Below are 24,557 nucleotides of genomic sequence, written 5' to 3'. Positions count from 1 at the left end.
CGATCACGTCGGGGTCACCAGTGTTGACGGTGGTCGTGAGTGAGTTACAGTTGTAGTAGTTGGGCCTGGTCCGCTGCAATTGTCACTGGGGGCTGTAGATGTCGCTGCCGGGGTACTGCTGATTTTTCCTCCGTTTTTCGGTGCGTGGGAGTAAATTCAGACTCCGGTCGCCGGGATTCGAACCCGGGTTCCGAACGTTCGCAACCTAACACCAACTTAACCACTGCGCTGCCGTCGTCCGACGCTAGTTAATGTCGAGTGGTGGTATTTGGCTTGTCGATATGCCACCACATATCTAATAAATAGTCTCCAACAGTGGCAGTCTTCCAATCGACCAAATCAAAACATTACGAACTATTACAAATTACCTTCGTGTTTCTCTCAATCGGAGGAAAAAGTACGAAACGATATTTTTCTAAATCATAGTAACTGTCGTTTGTTCTTCAAGAATAACCGAATATGACAACCAGCGATGAAAGGATATCAGTCAACGAACAGAAGTACTTGAAGAAATTAGAAAATTACAAAACTACAAATTGCAAATGACAAACCTGTCACAGTCTAGACGAAATAGTCTGCAGTAATTCCTAAAATCTCAACACGATATTCATTGCAATATTTACTCCATTATTTAGAAAGAAAAAAAAAACAAATTTGTACTTATCTAGTATTCTCGAAAGTACTTCATCAAACAAAGATCGAGAAAGACTTAACTGAGAAGGGAAAGCAATTACCGGAGTGAAATAGGAAGCGGGAGAAGCGTCGCCGTATACAAGAAATCTGTTCTTCCGTTGAGTCCCTTTAGCGCGGTTAGTTTCCGTTCTCCAATTGACTTTTAGTCGTGTGTGTTTAACGAAACGGCAAACAGCTCTTAGCTCTGTTATTGTCGCAAACCTTCCTTGCGCCTCCTTGCATTAGGAGAACGATATTTTTTGGCGACATAGCGTATCGCAGGAACCGTGCGTGTATAACCCCATTATCCTGCATATATTGTGTAATTATAACGTAAAGGTGGAAGTAATTTACGTGGTAGAGTAGTGCCGAAATAATATACTTGTTGCGCTGTTTGTTTTACGTACACGTGTTCAGCTGATCAATTTAACACACATTTAGTATCCAGTGTCGTAAAAAGTACTTTCATTTCGGTGCTTACGAATGAATGTTATTTCTCAATGGACGAATGTCGTGAACGAGATATTAAAATCTTAAGAGAAAAAAAAAGGAAGATGGAAAAAGGAAGAAGATTATAATACTTTACGTTTACATTAGGATATACATAGTTTACGAAAGAATGTTTGTAATTAAGATGAGAGGTAGAAATATGAACTTTGCAGATAATACTTGTTAATTGCGTTTTTTTAATTAATTTTTTGTTAGATAGGGTCTTACGACAAATGTTGTCTTAAATATGTGTATACCATAATATGTACATATTATACAAAGGACGGATAAGCTTTTAATATGTTGCGAGTTGCTCGAGGATCTTTGAAAGCTTATATTACGTATGAAATATAATTTAAATTGTATATTGGATAGAAGTTATTTTAGAATTATGATGTAATAATTTTTTTGTTGCTTGAAACTTAATAACGAGCCAGGAAAAGCCTGGTCTATTAAAGTAGATATTTTTCTTCATAGATTATTTTGCATAAAAAAAGTACCAAAAGACGGTTTTACGATTTTTTAAGATATTATCAGTACTGTAAGATATTATTCTCAATTTGAAATATTATTAACATGATACGATATCTTTTCAATCGTTTAATTATCCAGATATTACTGTATCACTGTTGCTATTAATACAGCATTAATCTACAATCAGAGTAACAAGTTCATAATTAAAACGCGAATGAAACGAACTTCTGCGTGAAGAATTCTAATTCTTAACCCATAGAAAATCAATGCTGAACGCTACTAATAATTCCTTATCGAATCGTCATAAATAATGTCAAATCGCATAATTTATTGTTGCTGATCTCCTCATTTCTTCATGCTCATATCTGCCTTCGAATATCCTCTATTCACTTTTTTCTTCATAAAAATAAAACGTAAAATATAGAACATATATAGAGCAATAGAATTAAGTACATAGAAATCAGATTATCAGTTAACACCAAAGTGTAACTTGAATGTTACTTCATCAAGCTTCCTTTGAAAATTTCCTCTCCAAACTTTTTTTTAACAACACAAACGAAAATAAATCAAATTCGATTGATTTATAGGTATACTTTTCGATGGTGTCAGAATTTCGCGACAGTGCGGTGTCGTGGAAGGCCAGCTTTCTAGCAATCCGTGTAAAGTTCTCGGTTGATTTCAAATATGTCGAGCGTAGCGGGATAGCAGAAAGCTTCTGACACGCGTGGCAAATCGAGTTAAAGGACGGTTCGAGTCCCGTCAAGTTCTTTTTGGCACGTTTGCCAGAATCAGGCGCGTTTCAGCTGAGATCGGATACACGATTGAATCACGTGGATCTCGCTCCAGAAATATTCCATGACTTTCCACTTATACATCAGAATCTCGTAATGATATCATCGTTACACTATTAACATTTCTGCGATTAATATTTTTCCTCTAACATACGGCATGTAGAATTGTTCAAATACACGAGATGTTCAAACGTTTGGAATCCAAACTGAATACAACTTGATTTTAGAAAGTTGCCAAGTACTTGGTCGTTGGAATATATTTTGAGTGAAATCGACTCGTTCAAGCGGATCAATATTTGTTCAAACTCACACAAACGATCAAAATATGTTGCTCGATGTTTGAATTGCTTATCTTTTCGAGCTATTTGAACGTCCCAAATGACAAAAATCTGATCGAGGAAATCATACGATCGGATAATAGAATGAAACGATGATGGAGAATACAAACGTATGTGGCGGCACTCGACAAGCCAAATACCACCACTCGACACTAACTAGTGTAGAGCGACGGCAGCGCAGTGGTTAAGTTGGTCTTAGGTTGCGAACGTTCGGAACCCGGGTTCGAATCCCGGCGACCGGAGTCCGAATTTACTCCCACGCACCGAAAAACGGAGGAAAAATCAGCAGTATCCCGGCAGCGACATCTACAGCCCCCAGTGACAATTGCAGCGGACCAGGCCCAACTACTACAACTGTAACTCACTCACGGCCACCCTCAACATTGGTGACCCCGACGTGATCGACAGCAAAAACTGAGGTGTGACCGTGATAGCACTACTGAGAGCTTTCATCATCGCGAATCTAGACCTGTGGCAAGCTGGACCCTACCGCTACGACGAACACGGGACGTGAAAAGTCAACTCTACAGCGAACCTCGACACCTCCTCACCTCCGATCGCGCGCAAAAGCAGGTGACAGGATACGAGACGATGACCAAGCCAGGAGTGATGTAGCCATCGCAAAGTTCATGGGCATCACCACTAGCACGTCATACTAAAATGAGGAACAGAGGCTCCCACACTCGTACGCAGAACGCCCGCACCGTATTGACAGGTATCCACCGCCACATTGAAGACTTCGCGCAACATCCGCACGAATTGGACGACAGTCGGCTGACGCTTTATTACACTAAGATTCTAACGCTATCACTGGTAAGGGGGTACTGTGGCGGCACTCGACAAGCCAAATACCATCACCACTCGACACTAACTAGTGTAGGACGACGGCAGCGCAGTGGTTAAGTTGGTGTTAGGTTGCGAACGTTCGGAACCCGGGTTCGAATCCCGGCGACCAGAGTCCGATTTTACTCCCACGCACCAAAAAACGGAGGAAAAATCAGCAGTATGCCGGCAGCGACATCTACAGCCCCCAGTGACAATTGCAGCGGACCAGGCCCAACTACTACAACTATAACTCATTCACGGCCACCCTCAACACGTATACAGATCGAAATGACAGTACTTTTTAAAGGATTGACACACATAAGGTGATATGTATAGCGGACTTCTTTTTAAGCTTGCAATTCGTTGGCCAAATGAGACTTAACGCGGTGTGATTATGCAATCGTTTTATTTTTCCCCTGTTGACTGTTGATTGTAAGTATGATAATTTATCGTTTGTGCGAGTGCATTACTTTATACGACGTAGGAGAATATTAGCGATAACAAGAAGAATAACGTGTCGTCGATATAATAGAAATACGTAAATAGAATGCTTCATAAGACTTAGATATTATTATATACGCATCGTTCGATCCGTTTGTGTTCCTGCACGATGTAGATTTTGGAGAAATATCGAAGAAATCGATTTTCTTATCGAGTTTCCTTCGTTCCGTATATTTCGTTCGACCGAATTTTGATTTTACTCGTTGCACATTTAAATCCCTTTCGATGTGTGAATGTATCCATGAAATTAATTAAATCTTAGTTAATTAAATTAATTACATAATAATTGAAATTAATAAAAAATTTGCCATTTTCGAATGGTAAAAATTTTGAGATGTTATTATAATTGTAGAAATTGATTTATGATGGTCAGATGTAGAAAAAAATCGATGTTAAAAGTAACATTGTTTTTATGTAAAATAGTACATGATTTCATTATTGATAAGTATCCATCATTTTATCACACGTTATAGGAAAACGTAATGAATAGAATAAGTATGGAAGTATTGATGCAAATGTATGAATTTATTACTTTTCTTTAGAATACTTTCTCTCACAATCAGAAAGTTATAAATGTTATATTTTATTCTGGAATGCATTATAATAATATCAAGATCAACAGTTGTACACCTCAAGTGTATGTAGTATGTACATGAAATTTATATTCACATGTAGATTGTGTAGATTGAACATTAAATCGTTTCAATTTTTAATAACAAGCAGTGTAACGATAAATCAGATTTTATTGCAAAGTATCAATTTAAATATTATTTAGATACACAATTATCAGAATTTTGACAAAAGTTAGTGAATATTACGAAAGCATGTCAGTGCAATTTTTCTATGCTATTATCGTGCACATCGATTTCTTTTACTTTCAATCAGCATCTACATTTAGCTCGAAGGCAAGTGGATAAGTGACCGCGCATATATTTCTAGACACATATGTTATGTATATGTACTTGTACAAGATGAATGTAAGTATTATTACGCGATAACGATTCTGTAAAACGCAATGCGATTTACCCAATTACCCTGTTGGTTATGCGATCTTTTATAAACTTTAATTTACATAGATAGATAACGTGAAGCACAGAAAGTGCGAGTCGTACGAGATTTGTCGCATTTAAGAGGATGTTACCGTAGTGATGCACTTGAAAACTCAGCTCGAAGAAGCAATAAGCCAGGATACATTTATTTCTTTTAACGATTTCTTTTAACGCGACCTAGCTTTCTAAAGATTTATCATTAAGTAAAGACCAATGGGAAATTGTACATTTTATATAGTTGGAAAGTTTATGTCGATCAATTTTTAATTGCCTTCGTTTCATTACTTTATTTTTATTATGAAACATTATACGTAATTCGTTTACCGATATCGGAATATTATTAAATGAGATTTATAATATTTGAATAGGTTTATTATTTTGTAATTTTTAGAGATAAATTTTATTTTTGATTTATCTTTGCACGCATAATGATTTTTTTTTTTTTTTTTGTATAATTGATTATAATATGTTGTATAGTAGTACCGTTTCTTACTACGAATACTTTGCCACGTTTATCGAGTCACGAGTTTTAGATTTGTATACAGGTTTGCGTGCATGTTGCAAACGACAGCGTTCGATAAAAATGTTCAGTCAAATGAAATGGTCATTATTGTATGATCGTTAAATGAATAGAATGTACATATCTGCAAAAAATAACAGAACAAATTGGAAATGACAAATTGGAAACGTCAATCATTCACGAATAAAGTTCCAAAAATATTTGCGAATATTTTTAGAAAGCTATTGCATACAAATTGTTCTATTGTAAAGAACGATATTTCCATAAAATTCTTTTTAGCATTAAGGTATCAGTTTGTTTTTCCAAGCAAGTTTATTATCGCTAAAGAAGATGTAATAAACTATATTTTGCGTTCTTTATGGAACAGTGGCAGAATAAAGCTGTCGAAAAAGCGGAAATGAAAGTGAAAATCAGAAAATCGACAAAAATGAATCTATCGTGCTTTCCTTTTCTGATCTTCGTGTGCAAATCACAAAGCTGTCGAATAAGTATCATTCGAATATTTATGAATAAAAAATTATAATAACCGTAATCACGATATTTGAATGGATAAAATTCGGCGCCGTTAAAACATCGAAAGGCAGACATTGCAATAACACGATATTTGAATCGATGGAATTTTGCATTGAAAATTGTTATTAACTAAATAATACAAAATAATCAATTGCAGTAAAGTCAATATTCTATCAGAATAGAAAATACAGGCGACCATTGCGTGCACACTAAAAGTATCGATCGAGTTACATTAGTCTGAAATATTTGCTCGGGGAACAGTGGAATCAATGCAAAGTAACGTAAGTTCCATTCATTTGACTCAACATGAGGCGCGAATCTAAAGCAGAATCGTGCGAATTTGTTCTGGCTGGTTGAAACAATATGGTTCGGATTTAAAGATAAAAGAAGAAGACGGGAAAAAGGAAAAAATAAACACGAGTTAAATTGTACATTCAGGGGAAAATAGTACGAAAGCACGCGCATAGAATCTATTGTATATTCGTGTGTGTGAAGCACGAAAACGCTCGAGACCGAGATAATTTCGTTTTTTAGGGAACAGAATCGCGGATCAAAGTTTACAAGAATTTACTGATTAACCTCCTGAAATACGTTTTTTCCAGGCGTATACGAACAACTTATTACTGTTTTATAACGTGTAGGGGATGACAAAGGTGATAGCGTAGCGGATGAAACAAGTGCGTGTACCAACGATGCCTCATTGTACGCAGATAGAGTCATTCGCTGTTAAAGTATAGTCGACACTTTATGTTCATTTCGAGAGAAATATTTCCCTGCAGTACACTGTACGTTTATATTTCCGCTGAACGCTGAATAAATTATTATTTTCTATGCTACAACAAACGGCCTTTGAATTTTATTGGAACACCTGCTACGTAACGAAATTGAGAAAAATGTCGAACAATTTTCGTTGGAAATTGCTTGTTATTTATAAGATGGTATAAATTGAAAAATTTTACCTTACAAATAGATTCGAAATATTTGATGGAAATTATTTGTTGAAAATAAAAAATTTGAAGCGATGGTATACAGAAACTAGGAATAATAAATATAAATAATATAAATAACATGGCACTTGAAAACGGACAAAATAATAATGAGTCAATCGTAATTCGAGATATTCAGATTGACACAACTGATTGCACTGTGGACTGCAATTGTTCGATATTTTCATGTAATTTAAAATGTTCCTTGCCTCGGTAGGATATTCCAGAGCTGAGTAAACGAGAAATGCGGAAATCACAGAGAAATCTTATATCCGCGCGCAACATCGATTCGTTTACGATAACAAAGAAAGGGACTTTTGTCAACGTGGAAATAGTATCCTTTCTTATTTCGAGCATGAAAGTGTTATCGTTCCAATTTTTATTATTTCAACCCACGTCAATCTGTCTTGACTTGTATATACTACTTGAATATACTAAGTGAGAATTGCAGTTACTATTAAAATGGTTGGCTCATACTTGTATTTTCCAAAGAAGCTTTGTTTTCATCAGATTTTACATTTCACTTTCATAGTATGAAATTTTTGTAGCCATACAAACGTACTTTTAAATAATAAGATATTTAATCGGACCTCATAATTAGATTTCGGTTTTTTACGCGTTTAATTTAAATTCCAAAGCGCTAAATTGCGCAAGATGCACACAATATGCAAAAATATATAAAATATCTGAAGCATAGTGCTCTCTAGGTATAACAATCCACAGTATATATATTCCTTTTCAAGTAAAACAATATTTTACCAAGATCCTACTTCTTTAATTACATTCTCAAAAATATTAGTTTGCATAAAAATACACAGTCTGCTAATATGATACAATAGCATACCGTTACTTTCCACTGTGATTCACATTCTACATCTGACGTGATAAATTTTACCAATCCAAATCCAAAGACAAACAGAAATGAATTTCTCTTCGGAAAATGACTCGCCGGCGACGTTATGACGAAATACATCTTACGATTCACCTTAAAATTCCAAGCTCGCAATGGAAACGCGCCATAGAGAATCCAACCGACTGACGATCGCACGTTGCGTTGTCTCGCGCATACCTGGCACCTGGTACGAGGACGGGAGCGTGCTGGAGCGTGCGGTCGAATGATATTCGTGACACATCCCACGTGTTGGCATTCCCGCATCCTATTCATTCGATCCCGCGGGATTTATTTTAAGATCGGCATGACGGCGGCGTGGGTTTACACGCTGCTGCCGCGACGCAGCCGTGCGGCCGCTTCAGTGAATCCGCGGCTGGCTCGTACGCGAGTCACAAGAGGATCGGCTAAATGAAATGTTCGGCTAAAAGAGGCGCAGAAATGGAAACAAGAAGCTTGATTCAACGTGGAAACGTGCATTGGGATGCAATTACTTTGTAATTTTTCTCAATAATATCTTGTTTCGTAGATTCGTTCTTTTGACAGATTTTATTTTACAGTTTTTGCGTCCGCAGAACAGATGGTATACGTATATGTTTTGAAATTGAGGGAGAAAAACGTGAATCTTGTTTGATGAGATATTTAAAATTAAAAAGTTAATGAACATCTTTTGTGTACTTTATCTTCTGTATATTTATGTGTTACATTACTGTAAAATAATTTTATATAAAAGTACAAAGTATATGTTTATTTTTATTTTAGCTTCTACATATTGAGAAACTGAGGATCTTTGTGCAAAGTTAAACATTTGTTATACCGTTTAGGGGGTGAAGCGAATCTCTATTTAAATTTCATTTCATCGTTCTCGTAAAAATGTCATTTGCAGAAATATCCACAATTTAAATATTAATTATTTTTACCCATAAAATACATATTCATGTGTTTAACTTCTGACTAGGTATAGGTTTAATGATTGAACATTTTATTGCTTGCAAATTGAAATAAATTTAATACAAGTAAAATATATTTGTCAAATAGCAAAATAGTTGTTTCTTCATTTCATTTACCTATAAAAGAGTAGAATCTTCTAAATTTATAAAACTATCAATCATTAGAGGAATGCTATTAAAAATTCTTAGTTTCTTATCAATCAGTAAATTAATTGGTTTATTAAGATAACTTTTATACATATGTGGCGGCACTCCACCACGGAAATTTCCAATGGCTTCGCGACACAAGGCGCTATACCATCAAAGCGTAAGGCCGACAAGCCTAATGTACCATCGATATCCCTACAGTTCTTTCCCCACTACGAACCGTTGCCGACTTCAAATAAACGCGCGCGTAGTGGGGATATCGAGTGACAACAAAGGAAAGAATCTGTTTGGTTTTGAACCGAGCTGCGAAGTGCGAAAGGTTAAGCGAAGCAAACACAATTCGAGAAACGAGTGGTCGACTCTTGATAGTTCAGTGTTAATCGTTATTTGTTATTTATCGTTGTTAATCATTAACCGTTCTTAATCGTTAATCGTCGTTAATCATTAATCGTGATTAATCGTTATTTTTTGTTAATTGTTAAGAGTTTAATAAACGTTATTGTTGGAAATCAAGAGTATTTCTTGTGGTCACCTTTACCAACGATCACCGCACATATAATGATAGTTAATAATAAAGTTATTAGTATCAGTTTCATATATTAATGGACAATATTAATGAAACAACTTCTCTATTTAAAGAATTATTTTTTCGAATTTTCATTAAATTTTTTGAAGATCATTCTTCTTATTCTATCGTAGAAGACTAGTCTTTGGTTAGAAAAGAATGACGGAAGAAAAATAGTTTCAGCGACGCTTTAACTAAGTTAAGTCAAACTAAACAATTTAAATTCATTATATTATACATCATACATTGTAATCATTTCTCATTAAGTTACTTTTGCGATGTTTAATTTTATTTTACGTATATTCTTAAAATTTCTATGTTACGGCGCATAAAATGGTCCGTGCGTCGTCTGAATCTTTATACTATATATTGATCTATCATATACTATATACCATAAGCTGAATCTTTCGACGTAATCTTAATAGCTTGATGGAATCTCTAATCCTGAAAGTGTTTTCGGTTTATGGATGGTCCTTAGAACAACCCTTAGGTTTATTGTGCCCTCTTACAAATTGCGGAGAAAGCGGATAGTTACCTAACGGAAAAAGCAGGTTTTTCCAATGAACAATGTCATCCACCTCCTCCAATCTTCATTCATTATCGTTGGCTATAGCCAATGGGCAGCGCGGATAGTTATCCTCACTTTCCTAACGAAAAGGGCGAACAACGAATCCGCGTTCTTCGTTCAGAAACCACACCCACACCCACACCGAGCTTTATTCTTGTGGCGGCACTCCACACCGCAAATGCCATCACTCGACACAAATAGTTGTGGAGGACGGCAGCGGAGTGGATAGCGCCTTAGGCTGTTGTAAACGTTCAGAATCCGGGTTCTAATCCCGGCGCCCTCGTATTTTTCCGAAATCCGATTTTTCATCCACGACATCTACATAAGAAGAGAAAATACAGTGTCCTCCAGCAAGCGACATCTACAGCCAATAACGCTCCAGTTATCATGGGAATATCAAAGAAGATGGAAAAGATTGAGAAGAAAAAAAAAAAGTGTGTTTCGTCCAGAGCTTGCTAGCGGACTCATCAGTAAGGTTTACCTAGCAGGCTCATGCCTTAGACACAGCGAAAGGACGGTGAAGAGGGTGGTGAGGAGTTTGCGAGGTACATGGAACTCCCCCCTCTTCATAACCTCGGACACTGTTATCCAAGGCCGGACTTGTACCCTCTGTCCTGGACGTTTCCCAGTGGTGCGGCTTCGCCTGGTTAATACTGGCATTCATTAACTTATAGAGAACAGTTGACGGCCCGTGTGTGCGCCATATACACACGGTGTGTAATGAGTACTTGGACTTAAGCTAGCGGTCCCCTTCTTCTTAAAACGTTGGCGCCATCCGCAAAGAGAGAGGGGTAGAGAGAGTCCGCTATCCCTTTGTTTCAAGGGATTCTTATCAGCTGGTTGGTTGTCAGTCCTTCTTCACAGCCACGTTACCTATTTTTTAGTCTTCATCTCTCCCAAAGGCCACCCACTAGAAGGAAAAGGAGAAGAGGGAGGCAGTGTTTCGTCCGAGATCTGCTAGTTTGGACTCCTCAGTAAGGCTCTTACCTAGCAGATCTATACCTTAGACACTGGCATAAGAAAAATTGTGTTGGAAGTTATATTTATTGAAAACAATCGTTCAATGTGACCACTAGTGAGAAAACATTAACATCCGTTAACCGTATGTTGATGTCGATGGCCCTCTGGTGACAAGTGTAAGACGTATTCTACAAATGTAATTTAAACTAAACCATCACGATGAGTTATAAATAGATTGTACATTTATTGTAAATTTTTAAAAGTGTAGAAATACACACATTGCATAAAATAATGTGCAAAGATATCGAAAATATTGACATTGAAGTTTCTGTTATTTTGTTAAGGATTAACGTAATAGATGAGTTATGATATTTAATGGTATCGAATAAAAGAAATTTCTATTTAAATTCAATTTCCATAATTGTATTTCGGTAATGATGTTAAATAAAACTATGAATTTATTTAAACATCCGCGTTGTAATCGTAATAGAGAATCTAATATAAGCAAAATTAGAAGAGTATGAACAGAATTTCGGACGTTAGTGAATTCCTGTTTACATATCGTTAACGCGGTATGTTTCAAAGGAAAAAACAAAGAAAGAAATGCGCACGGTAATGTTTCTGGCCACTGATGTTTTCTTTTTTTTTCCCATATTGTTCACGGACGCAGCATCGTGATGAATCAAACTGTTGAATCTCGGTGACAAATAACAGAAATGACGTGCTGGATGCTAAAGGACCTCTGTTAGACTTGCACACGGTAATTATACAGAAACACGATCCAACGATTATTGAAAAAGTATTGGATGAACGAAATGTTGATAGAAACTGTTACGATCGGCAAGTCGTAGACCTCCGTTACAGATGTTTCTTACATTTTAAACGTTTTTTGATCCAATAGAATTATGTAATTGTAAAAGATCGATTATATAAAATAAAGTTTCTGATGTTACTGTGAAAAAGATTTTTTATATGAATACTATGCATATTCTGTATATTCCTGCACCATTAAATTTCATCTTGTGTCTCAGCCCTCTCAAGTCATACAAGAAGCGTACTAGTGGCTTATCTATTTGAATGATTACATTATCTATTCTGTGATATCAGAGTTACACGTGCCATGCACATTTCCCGCTTTACAAACTTTCCAACTTGTAACGTACACGTTATGTAACGTTACGTAACGGCGAGTCTGTCTCGCCGTGGCGAGTGTCACGACCGGCATACTTCAAATCCGATGGACCGATGATGGAGATAGAGATGTGGCGGCCTTGGCGACAATGTATATCGCCGAAGTGCCTAATGAGTCATCTGTATCCTAACGGTCCTTCCACCGAACGTCCTAGAAGTGTGACAACGGTCACGTACGCCTACAGAGTAGTGGGGATATTAAGGGATGACAAACAAAGAAGAAACAGATGTTACCGAAAGTCAAATTGTAAGAGCTGCAGTCTTGGAAAGTCACGGCTGGAGCTCAGAACAAAATCGCAGTCAGTGTAAATTCAGAAATAAATTCTCTCGTTTTTTTTGTTATCTTAATTTTTTCTTTTCGTTCGAGCCTCCTGCTTTTTATTTTACGTGACACGAGCCACGGGACACAAAACGTTGGAATGTTTACTGTTGCGTGCTGCTACAACTATTTCTTTTAAGGAGAGCTATAGAATTACTCCATCCCTACGTTAAGTAAAAACGTTCATGCCATGACCGCGGCTACGTTCAGCGACTTGTTGTCGCCTCGAGCCCAAGCTCATTATCACAAATCTCGGACAATTATAATCGAGTTAAATTATAGAGACTAAAATATTGGGGATTTTCCGAAGAATTGCAAAGGGAAGACCCCGGTGTCCTTTCATCTCCTACATATATGTCGGGTTGGCGTTAAGATTTGAGTTAGGGTTGAGGGCGTGAAACGAATCCCTATTGGCGCTAGACGTGATCATTATGCAATAGAGGAGATATTTACTAGTGCAAATATGACTATGATGGAATTGGACAAGTAATCGCGATAATTAGATACTCGAGAAGCTAATGACAATGATCCTAGGCTCACTAACGAATCCGCGGTCAAGGGGATGACAAACTCTACTTTTCTTCAGCGTCTAAGTTGTACTCAATGTTAATGCACGAGGCAATCACTACGTATCTGAGAGTTACTTGAATCGTCTTTGAGATCGTACCGGATAGTGGTTCTCCATCACGGTAACGCTGTCGAGGAAAACTATGACGGGTGTGCCTAAGGGCACGAAATCATCGGATTCGTGGAGAAAAACCTTCATTCGGAAAGTGAGGGAAATTGGCGTTACTGTTAATTGGTCAATTTCCATGTTGGTGGTTAGGGAAGGGTGCTAGCCGCCCTTAAAAGAAAGTTCGAGAAGAGGAAGCGTCGTTCGTGAGAAAAATAGATTTCTCCTATTTTCTCGTAGTTGGGACGAGGACTGTTTGTCGGTTTGAAGGACTTTAGTTAAACAGATCTTAAGATTTATAGCGGATCCTTGGGCTAGCTAAACATGTACTGTGGAGACGCGTCGACATCTGGTAATCATCTTACTCAAAGAATAGAGTCTGCGTGTGGCGAGCCACGGGACAGAAATCGTTGAAATGCTTACCGTCGTGCCCCGTCCTAAGTATTTCTTTTAAGGAGAGCTATAGGGTTACTTCATGCCTTTGTTAGACAAAACGTTCATCCCTTGACCGCGACTACGTTCGGCGACTGGTTGTCGCCTCGAGCCCGAGCTCACTATCATAAATCTCAAATAAGTACAGTCGAATCGAATGACAACAGTTTCTTAATTCGGCTATGGTGAAATCTAAATTACAATACTAGGGGTCTTCCCAAAGTTCCGAAGGGAGGGTTCCAGTATTCTTTCATCTCCGACATAAATATAATAAAATATTGAAAATATATGCAATAAGTGACAAATGAAACCCTCTTATAAGTAATAACGAACTTGTAAAAATGAAGAAAATCTTGGACATTATTAGCAAATAAATAACATTTTTATGAATTATTGTTTCGTTCTAAAGCTTTGACTATAATAAATTTGGCATTATAATAAATATCTTGGATTTGATACAGAAAATTCAATACTGTTCTCATCTACGTTGTCCTTGTAACATCAACCAAATCTCAATCCTAAGGACCCATCAATAAATCTTGGCATTTTCATAATTAAGGTCCTTCAGACCAAAAACAAGCATCTTCTATTTCCAGTGTTTTTTACATTTTTGTTTACTAGGAGAAGATACGGGAAAGTTAGTTTTCTCCATTCGGTATTTTCCGTTAGCAACTTTCTCTCAAGGACGGCTAAGACCCCTCCTAGTCCACCAGAATTCTTGTGCTCCAATCAAAAGCAATGTCTATCGCTCTCGCTTTTCTAAGCAAAATTGTCCTTAACGAATCAGCCCATCTCGTGGCCTCAGACACACCTACCCCTAGCCTTCCTGCGCCACGACATCGTCACAAAACTACTCAGTCTCCATCTTTAGAATAGTCAACACCTTTTACCGAGTTTCTACCCTTAGACCGGTGGCGTACATAACGTATTAATATTATTGAGATATGTACAATTTTTGTGCTGGACTAGGTCGAATGCATAGTGGAGATGTTTGTATGTGGATATCAGTGTGTGGAGATATGTGTGTGCGCGGCGACTGAGAAACAGATGAATGTAAACTGTTTGGTCGGTTAACAGTCTACGAAAAGTCGGGTATGGAAGAAAGTGTTAAGACGCGTGCAAGTGTGTATCGATGAATATTCTAGAAATCGTTTATAAAATAAATATATGTCTACGTTAATAGTAATGCTCAATGTAAATTTAATGTCTCCATAACAATATTTCGGCCATCAAGATCCACAATTCTCAACAAATATAACTAGGTTTTACATAAAATTGTTGGAGTGAATTGTGATTTATGTGTGTTAATTCAGTGTATATTCCACTGTGATTGTTGAATTCATAATAAAGTTTAATAAAAGCAAAATTGATAGTTGCGTTACGACTCAGCTATTTTATTTTATCATCCAACTCTCAAGTTTACGTGTCATCCTCTACGTTTCTCAATTATTGTTCTGGTTAATTTGGTATTTGTTTTATTAGATTTGACTGATATTTACTTCCAAGAATGATAGGAAAGTTCAATATATTTTGTTTCGTATATTTGCAATATATCTTGGCTTTTTGTATGAAAATTAATCAATATTGGAATCAATTGAAATCGAAATGCCTTAATGCTGTTTTAGATGAAGATTTCAAGTTTACCGAATTATAGAACATCCAGACAATCGGGAGGTTATCGGACGCTGAGTTTGCTGCGTCATCTAGGGGTGAAAATGGGAACACGCGCGATCTACAGCAGCCTCGTGCAGTAAGTCATCTGCCTTACCGACTACATGGAGTCGCTATCATTAAAATCAGACACGGAGTCTCCGATTCAGTCATTGTCCGCACAATCAATGGAATCTCCTCTACCGGAAGCAAATCTGCTCAGTTAGTGACATCTCTACTTCGACTAGATTTTTCAAGTGTTAATCATTATCACTCGAACCTATATTTAAATGTATACAACAATTAACAAATTTTTAATGCAACGCTATGTTATCGATACATATTGTATCATCATCGTACTATATATTATTCTTATATTTAAAGTACAAATGCCATATAACTCATTTGAAATTGCATTTCTTGAAATTAAACGCGCTATGTAATTCACTAAATCAGATAACATATACTACATAAGATAATTTATCTTATTGATCCTATATTTCAAGAAGTTAAGGATTTCTGCAAACATATTAATTTCAATATAAAAATATCTCTTCCGAACAAGATGCATTTAATCATCATGCAAAGATTATATGATTTGTAAATTTAAATTTTATATGATTTCTATTTTCAACAGACGCTGTCATCCGTACAGATGACGAAACGTTTCGTGTGCCGGAGGACGAGTCGATGTCCGCTTCCTTAGCAGCGTGTGTTGAAGAATCGTCGTTTGCCGAGGACCGAATCCTGCAGACGATTAAGTTGGTAAGGGGCCACGGTGTCAACATAGGGTTGTAAGTGACAGAGGGTAGCGATGGCGGCATCTATGTCCAAGCGATGTCGGTAGGAGGACCGGCCTATATGGCTGGAAACGTGAACAAAGGTAAGCTCGAAGCGCCATTCTTTATCGGGGCTGCATTAATTCGGAGAAATTTATTTGCCGCAGGCGATCGCATCGTAGCGATAAACGGGCAGAATTTATTGCATTTGCGGTATGAAGACGCTCTGAAAATGCTGCAGAGCTCGTAGGAACGATCGAGCTGGTTCTCTCTCAAGCTACTTCCCGTAAAAACGCGACCTCCATGAAGAATCACGAACAAACTGTGGAAAATAACTATTTCAAGTGAGTATGAAAATGTTCCTTTCCTTGAATCTTACTTCATCTTTTATGTCTTTTTAATTAAATTTAATTTTAATATTAGCTAACTGAACGAGCAGTTGCTTCTGAAATGAAAATAAGTTTTCTTGTTTGCGTTGAAGAACTTTCAGTTGAAGAGGTTGATTCTTTCGTTGCGACTGGGTGATGTAGAACTTTATATTGTGAATTTGTTGGATTATTCTTGATTTGTTTTAAGTAAAGTAATGAAGTAAAACATCCCAGTACTCTGTTTCACTATGCACTTAATTTTGACAAGAATGGAAGCCAAATTTGGGTCTGTACTTAATAGTTTTAAACATACACGGGATATTATAAACGGACAGACTGTTGATTATTCTTGGTATGTAGGTTATCTTTGAAATTTGAAATTCTCTAAATGTCACGCTCTAAACTCTGGAAAATTATTACAGCATATGATATAGCAGAGAATGTAATGCAGTAAGCTTTGGAATTTATTAACCGACCACATTCTGTCTTTTGAGGAAAATATAAATGAAGATAGTCGGGCAAATTAAAAAAGAAATTAAACGCGTTATTTTGTACAAACAGAAACTGAAAATGATAAAGTTTTATAAAATATACTTATATATCGTTACATTCATATAATGAAATATATACTAATGCTGCAAATGTGCATATATTTGAAAAATATGTATTAAGATAAATATTAAACAATTACATGTGTTTTATTTAATCAATTATTTATCTTCTAATCGGTATATATTAATATAAGAGTTGATTAAATTAGTAAGTTGAACACGGGGAGAGTTTCAATGTATAGGATAGAATGGGTTTTTAGAGTCTGATTGAACAGTGTGATTATTGATTTTCCTAGCGAACTTTATAAGTACGCTTTCATTGATTTCAGTGACATCAGATTCGACGTGTCCTCGGAAGCAGATATGTCGAGCATGACAAACAAATGGCTCGTTCAAAGGACCACCGACGTTGCATCTGTGCAAAACACCTCGAGCGCGTACAACAGTGCCGCATCGAGCGCAATGGGTAATCACAATGCAAACAGCTTATACATGGAGGATCTTGTCGATAATGATGCACTTAAGTCTGCAAGTATGCTGCTCAGTATAGAAGACTTCGACGTCAGCAGAACGAGTCGCCAAGTTTTTATTTAATCGTCGATAAAGCAAGTTAGTATTTACTCTACACACCCATTTTTATCTAACACGTATGCTACTTTTGTTACTATGCACTTAATGGGTACTTAATTGCAGTGATCAATTTATATGCATATTGATTTTCGTGTGCTGTTCAGATACGTGTTATATCGAAAGTTTTGGTTGAGAATACTATTAAAATAACAAATGATATTTTATTACAACTTGGATAATACAGTGTAAAATGCAACTTATGAATCTCCTGTCTTCTAAATTATAAAAGATAAAGAAGTGTGAAATAGAGGATAAATAAATACTTTCGAGACCAATTTATTTTCACATATTGTTACATAAATTCTTAAACATATATATGAATATGTATATTTTTAAATGTATAATTTTTTATCTATAAGAAAAAAGACATTATTTATTATGTATATCTGTAATCAATACTTCATCGATGTAACATAAAAATACCATTAGTATTCGAATTAAAATGTAGGGATTGAAATTTTAAAATGTAGGGAAAGAAATATTAAATACTAAGCAGTATTTAATTTTCTTTTACGTAGTCTTGCATACTGAATGTTTAAAAGGAATTTGTAATTTTCTTAACTCGTTCGCTTGGCCTTTAAATTTCGATTCCCCAATCAAGCTAGTGGGCGCTCATACTTGCAAAACCGTATACCAAACTACATTAAGGCCATTATGTCCATTATGTCGAACGTAGCTGCATCCACCACGTAACCTAATCGAATTGTTTTTATCCATTTAACGGCCGAAGCCTTGCTCAGAGTTCGAGGCGGCACTATTTGTTGCCTTTTTCTATGTACGCGTTTAATACGAACCGTCACGTCAGTTCTGTTCTTTGGTTGTCAAGGGAAACCTGAAGTTCATATTAGACAGTAGTCTTTTATCAATAAAAATTTAATAATTTGCAACTTTCTTCAGTTTATTCCACGATGTTCATCGAATACTTTTTGATTCAATTTTTGAAGATTATCTACAACATGAAGTTCAATTTCATCCGTTCAAATCTCTGAATGCTTTAATTAAAGGGATGTTTCGATATAGAAAAGATCTTGCGAAGATATATGTCATGCAAATTTAATTTTGAATCTACATCTGATCTATACATTTAAGCTCGATGCTTTCTATGTACAAACAAAAATTAGAATTTAATGCCGAAAAGAAAAATGTATTTTATTAAAGGATTAGAATAATTAACAGATATATCAATCTACTGATATATCGAAGATGAAAGAGTTTTTTTTACCAAAAGCGAATGTAGTACCTGGTTAGCTCTGTCACATCCCGGTATGAGATCGATTTTAGAATTTCGCCTGTCGTCTTGTTAGGGTCTTCTTTCATTCAATAGGAAACTTAAACTTGGCAACATTAGTGAATCACTGTTATTGACTTCGCGGTAGAGAGAGGGGTAGAGGATGCTCTGTCATTTGTAGGGAATCACCTTTAGTATCCTTTAGTATCTAACACCGTAGTTAGCCACGCGTTTCCGTACTCCAAAATTTCTCTCTAAGTATCAGCGGATTGTGCTTCGACCAATCTCTACGATGCGCAAATGCGAATCCCATGAATCATTACCATAAACTCTCTTTTGTTCCCAAACTGACACGTCGTCTCTGTACTATAGTATACACCAAGTGAACAGTTGATCTTAACTTTGATAAGTTTGGCAAATTGTGCGACGAAATCAAAGCTTCAACTTATGAAACAAGTGATCATACACGTCAGTGAGGAACGATAGAGCCGAGCGTCATTGATATTTGCCAGTGTCATGCACACCAATATCCGATCAATCGTTGTTCCAGGTACAGAATCTGTCAGCAGTACACCGCCAGTCCCACCGAGACGGAAGAAGCGCAAAGCGAAGGTCGCGGCAATTGCAAAATCTCCGAAAGGAACGTCACCGACTCGTCTCAGAAAACCAAACAGAAAGCGTTTGGCGCCACCGCCTCCGCCGCCTCCGCCGCGAGCAGTCCGAAGGATCAAATCTCACGTCGCCAAAGATCAGGCAGAAGAAAGGACGTCGAACTCGCAGACAGTAGGCGATGCGGAAGAAACGCTAAATAGCCTAAGTTCGAACGAGACGGGGGAAACTTCTCAGCCGTCGTCCTTGCACCTCGAGGATGCTGATTCGGTACGGATCGAGAAAGCGAGTGAAGATGAAAACGAGAAAGTCGACAGCTGCGGTTCAACCAGCGAGACAAAGTCGCCGCACAAACGTCCGTTTGTATTCGAGACTTTTGCTAGGAAGGAGACGAACAAGTACCCGCCGCTGTTCTTCACTTTGCACGATTTTCAAAATGTGATGTCCAACACGATGCAGCGTGAAGACGTTTTTAATAACGAGCCTTCCGAGAATTTCAACAGCTCCTTTCACGATTCCTTTCGCAACTCCCTTCGCAACTCCTTTCGCGAATTTTTCGAGAGATCGTTAGACGACGAGGAGGACGACTTGTGTTTCCGCGTGACCACCACGAACCTTCCATTCGAGAAATGTTTGGACACATGGACCGCTACATTCAACGATCGTTTGATCGAGAATTTCGACGTACCGAGTCGTTTTATTTTCGAAGATTACGTCGATAAAAGTAACAAGGTAAATATCCGACGATCGGCTGGCCCGATGTGTTAGAAGAGGTACCAACGGTACCTCGGTTAACCAAAGTGAGGTTCGTGATCGAATCACCTAGCTCGTCGACTTCAGATCACGAATTGAACAACGATGGCGAGACCACGTGCGACAGTTGACAAAATATCGATCCCCTGACAGATGAGTTCTCTTCCGTGAAATTAACTGAGGTCACGAACGATATGGATTGCACGGACATGAATAAGGCTTTTGGTCAGATACAAGATTTCCAGCAGGAGGATCATGACGAGTTCGGTGACGTACCTTTTAGTTCCATTTTGAAAACAGTGGACAGTTTGGATCGGTGGTATTCCCTGGACGATGCCACGAATTTTATCAGGGCGATCGATAAGGGATCTTTCGGCCAGTACGATCGTGGTAATTCCAACGATTCGATCGGCTCTTCGATGGAGCACGATTCACAAGACGAGTCCCTTTGTTCCGAGGAAAAAGTAAATGTTGCGGACGTCAGCGAAGCGGAGTCGAGTTTAATCAAGTTGAAAGCGGAATGCTGTTCTGTGTTGGCTGAGGTTACAGACCATTGTTCGGAAAGGGCGCCCGAGGACAACGGTTTTGCGCTGGCTTCAAATAACTGCACTGCTTCAATTAACGTGGAAGACAATAAAAAATATCACGATGAAAAAGATTTGAAGAGTGGAGCTTCTGAAAATGAAAAGCACAATGTAAAACGCGGAGAAATTATTTCTGTCAGTACCAATGCGATTTCGAATAACTTTGATTGGAAATTGGAATTAATAAGAAATGAGATAAACGTCAACTTTGTTCAGGAAGATCCGATTATTCGTAGAGACAAGTATCTAAGGACTGAAATTAATGAAGAACAATCGACAATAAACGAGGCAAAAGTCTTTGATCAACAAATAATAAAAGACAAAGTAGAGAATAACGTTTTGAAAAAACATTTATTATCAAATAGAACAGAGACTGATATTAGCGAGGAAGTGCCGTCAGCCGAAGAGGATATGGAAATTGACAAACAGCAATTACAAACGGATTCAGTCGATAAATCCACGGGGGAGTACAGAAGAAAGATTTTCGTAAACGAATCGCTTCGAAATATAATGAATCGTTGTGATTTCACGTCGAATGACTTTGCGGACAGCAGTGAAGATTCTGATGTGCAAGACGATAATTTGGATACTGGCGATATTTGTTTAGGTGAGAGCGAGAGAAATTTCAAGGACTTAATTACTAAAGGTGACACGAGACAGTAGACGAAGGATATTCCAGTTAGCAAAAGTAATGAAAAATTACAAGATAGTTTTATAGGTAACGAATCACTCAAAAAAAGGAAAAGTATCACTAACCCGGTTAATATTCAACGAAACTCTTTTCTGGTAAATATGTTGTCTGAGGATACGGATCAGATATGGACGAGCTGTGAAATCATTGCTGTTCACCCAAAATCACTAGCGAAGTGCGAAGTATCGATTTCGAAAGATGAAGAAGGAAAGAAATTGGCGAACTGGTTAAACGAATCGATAAAAATGGATTCAGAGATCCAGAAAATTTTACAAGAGTCTAAAGAGCCGTTGAAAAGGGTAGAAACAATTTTACCAAAGCCGACAACGGTCAAGAAGATTGGCGAAACGAGCAAGAAAACCACCGGTGAGGCGAAGTGCGATGTATTGAACGAGTTGCTCTCCAATTTTAGTAACATTAAATTGAAACCGGTGAACGACGAGAAGAGAAGTGCCGTTGAAAGTCATCCGCGAGTTAAAACTTGTTCTCGGCAAGAGAACGATAAGATGAGAATCGAATCTATGTCAGATAGCCGTACACAGAGTTTGAAAGATTGTAACGGCAATTCTTGTGTTGAGACCAAGGGAACGAACGACGAGTCGATAAATCTCAAAGCAGCAACTTCTTCGGTTAAACAGTGGCAGTATGCTGCCTCTTTGACGACGAGGAAGGTTCAAGATGACCGGAACAAGAGTAACGAATCACAAAAAGGGTCTGAAGGGTCCCAAAATAGTACTGCGAATAGTACAGAATCCGTGAAACCGCCAGAGAGCAGCGAGATTTTATCAGATCGTAAAGAAGAGTCTCGAGAAATAGACTTAAACAGAGTCGGAAGAACGGTTAAGCAGTGGCAGTATGCTGCTTCTCTGATGGCGAGTAACTATATTCCAGATGACCGGAATAAAGGTAACGAATCACACGAGAGGTCTGAAGATTTTCAAGATGATATCAGCTTTGTGACTGTGAATAGAATAAACAGAGTTGAAAGAACCACGAACGAGGATTACTCGGAATTATCGAGGAACATGAACGAAGTTCTCGTCGAACCGACCAAAAGCGATGCTGTCAGAACAGTGTCTGACGACGAAGCAGGAAGAAGAGGAGCAAGCTCCGTGGAATGTCTGCAGATGGTAGGCTACAGCGCAAAGACTGACGAGTTGCATAATTGTGGCGCGTACGCGCGACAGCTAGAGTTAAGCAAGAACGTGGATAGCGGCGACAAGAGTGTCATATCTCGGCGAGATTTCATCGCGACGCTTCGTAGCGTCATAGTTAAATTCAATCTTTTCCACACCGTTTCTTACGTGTTTTAACTGAAGAACAGATTTCCCGCTGTTTCGCGAGAACCTGCGCGGAATTCCATTCTCTCGCAAACAAAACACTGAAACAACTTTTGTCAATTTATCATTATTAGAGATTTTATTCGATGTTATGATTTATTGAAATTATGAAATAATTTGAAACGAACTATCGTTAAATTAAAGGGCGTCGATAAATATCGAAAAATAGGAAATATATCAGACTACTGAAACATTTCTTGGCACAAGTCGCGCATACATGAACTTTTCAATGGAAGTTTTTTTCAATGAAAAATTTGAACGTATCTTCATATTTTGATAATCTTACCGGTATCTATGTTGTCAAATGAAGTTGGAACAGAAAGATATAATTTTGTGTATTTCCTATATGAAGATCACAGGCGAGAAACACAATAAATTCTTTTTTATCGATTTCTTGCTATTGACGCCGTTTGGTGGTTGAAGTTTGAGGTTCTGTAAAAAGCCAACGGTATAGCTAATATTATAACAATCGATATCTCGGAATGTTCAAATCTCTAGCAAAGATACATATACAATTTTAAAAGTAAATAAAAACACGTCGGATTACGATGTCACATATTAAATTAATGAATCAAATGATGAAAATTGCTCACTCTTAAAGGCAAATAACATGTGACTTACCATATTTCTTCATATTACAATTCAACAAAATCAAAATGAAATACAATATCAACTCTAATTCTATTAACGTCAAACGATATTCTAAGAAACATCAGTTGATATTGTTACAAACATTTTAACTTTACATCTTAATCCAAGCTCAATTTCACTACATTAAGGTATCTGTTGAGGGTGACCGTGATTGAGTTATAGTTGTAGTAGTTGGGCCTGTTCCGCTGCAATTGTCACTGGGGGCTGTAGATGTCGCTGCCGGGGTACTGCTGATTTTTCCTTCGTTTTTTGGTGCGTGGGAGTAAAATCAGACTCCGGTCGCCGGGATTCGAACCCGGGTTCCGAACGTTCGCAACCTAACACCAACTTAACCACTGCGCTGCCGTCGTCCTACACTAGTTAGTGTCGAGTGGTGGTGGTATTTGGCTTGTCGAGTGCCGCCACAGTACCCCCTTACCAGTGATAGCGTTAGAATCTTAGTGTAATAAAGCGTCAGCCGACTGTCGTCCAATTCGTGCGGATGTTGCGCGAAGTCTTCAATGTGGCGGTGGATACCTGTCAATACGGTGCGGGCGTTCTGCGTACGAGTGTGGGAGCCTCTGTTCCTCATTTTAGTATGACGTGCTGGTGATGATGCCCATGAACTTTGCGATGGCTACATCACTCCTGGCTTGGTCATCGTCTCGTATCCTGTCACCTGCTTTTGCGCGCGATCGGAGGTGAGGAGGTGTCGAGGTTCGCTGTAGAGTTGACTTTTCACGTCCCGTGTTCGTCGTAGCGGTAGGGTCCAGCTTGCCACAGGTCTAGATTCGCGATGATGAAAGCTCTCAGTAGTGCTATCACGGTCACACCTCAGTTTTTGCTGTCGATCACGTCGGGGTCACCAGTGTTGACGGTGGTCGTGAGTGAG

At 37.8% G+C, this 24,557-nt stretch overlaps 1 protein-coding gene across 3 annotated transcripts in view; it reads left to right on the top strand.

Moving 5' to 3' along the window:
• LOC126914061 (uncharacterized) overlaps positions 1-23,867 on the top strand; it is a 59,390-nt gene extending 35,523 nt beyond the window's left edge. The window contains exons 1-5 of one of the 3 annotated variants that reach the window (XM_050717532.1): positions 15,462-15,602; positions 16,140-16,385; positions 16,449-16,625; positions 17,530-17,809; positions 19,609-23,867. In XM_050717532.1, the coding sequence (XP_050573489.1) occupies positions 21,797-23,008 (1,212 nt within the window). In that variant the 5' untranslated portion in view covers positions 15,462-15,602; positions 16,140-16,385; positions 16,449-16,625; positions 17,530-17,809; positions 19,609-21,796 and the 3' untranslated portion in view covers positions 23,009-23,867. Of the gene's footprint in view, positions 1-15,461; positions 15,725-16,139; positions 16,386-16,448; positions 16,626-17,529; positions 17,810-19,608 lie in introns of those variants that run through there. The other 2 variants (XM_050717531.1, XM_050717533.1) reach the window with 2 other exon arrangements.
• Positions 23,868-24,557: the final 690 nt, after the last annotated feature.

This window comes from Bombus affinis, chromosome 3, assembly GCF_024516045.1.
Source record: "Bombus affinis isolate iyBomAffi1 chromosome 3, iyBomAffi1.2, whole genome shotgun sequence".
NCBI lineage: Eukaryota > Metazoa > Arthropoda > Insecta > Hymenoptera > Apidae > Bombus > Bombus affinis.
This window is presented reverse-complemented; position numbering and strand designations above follow the sequence as displayed.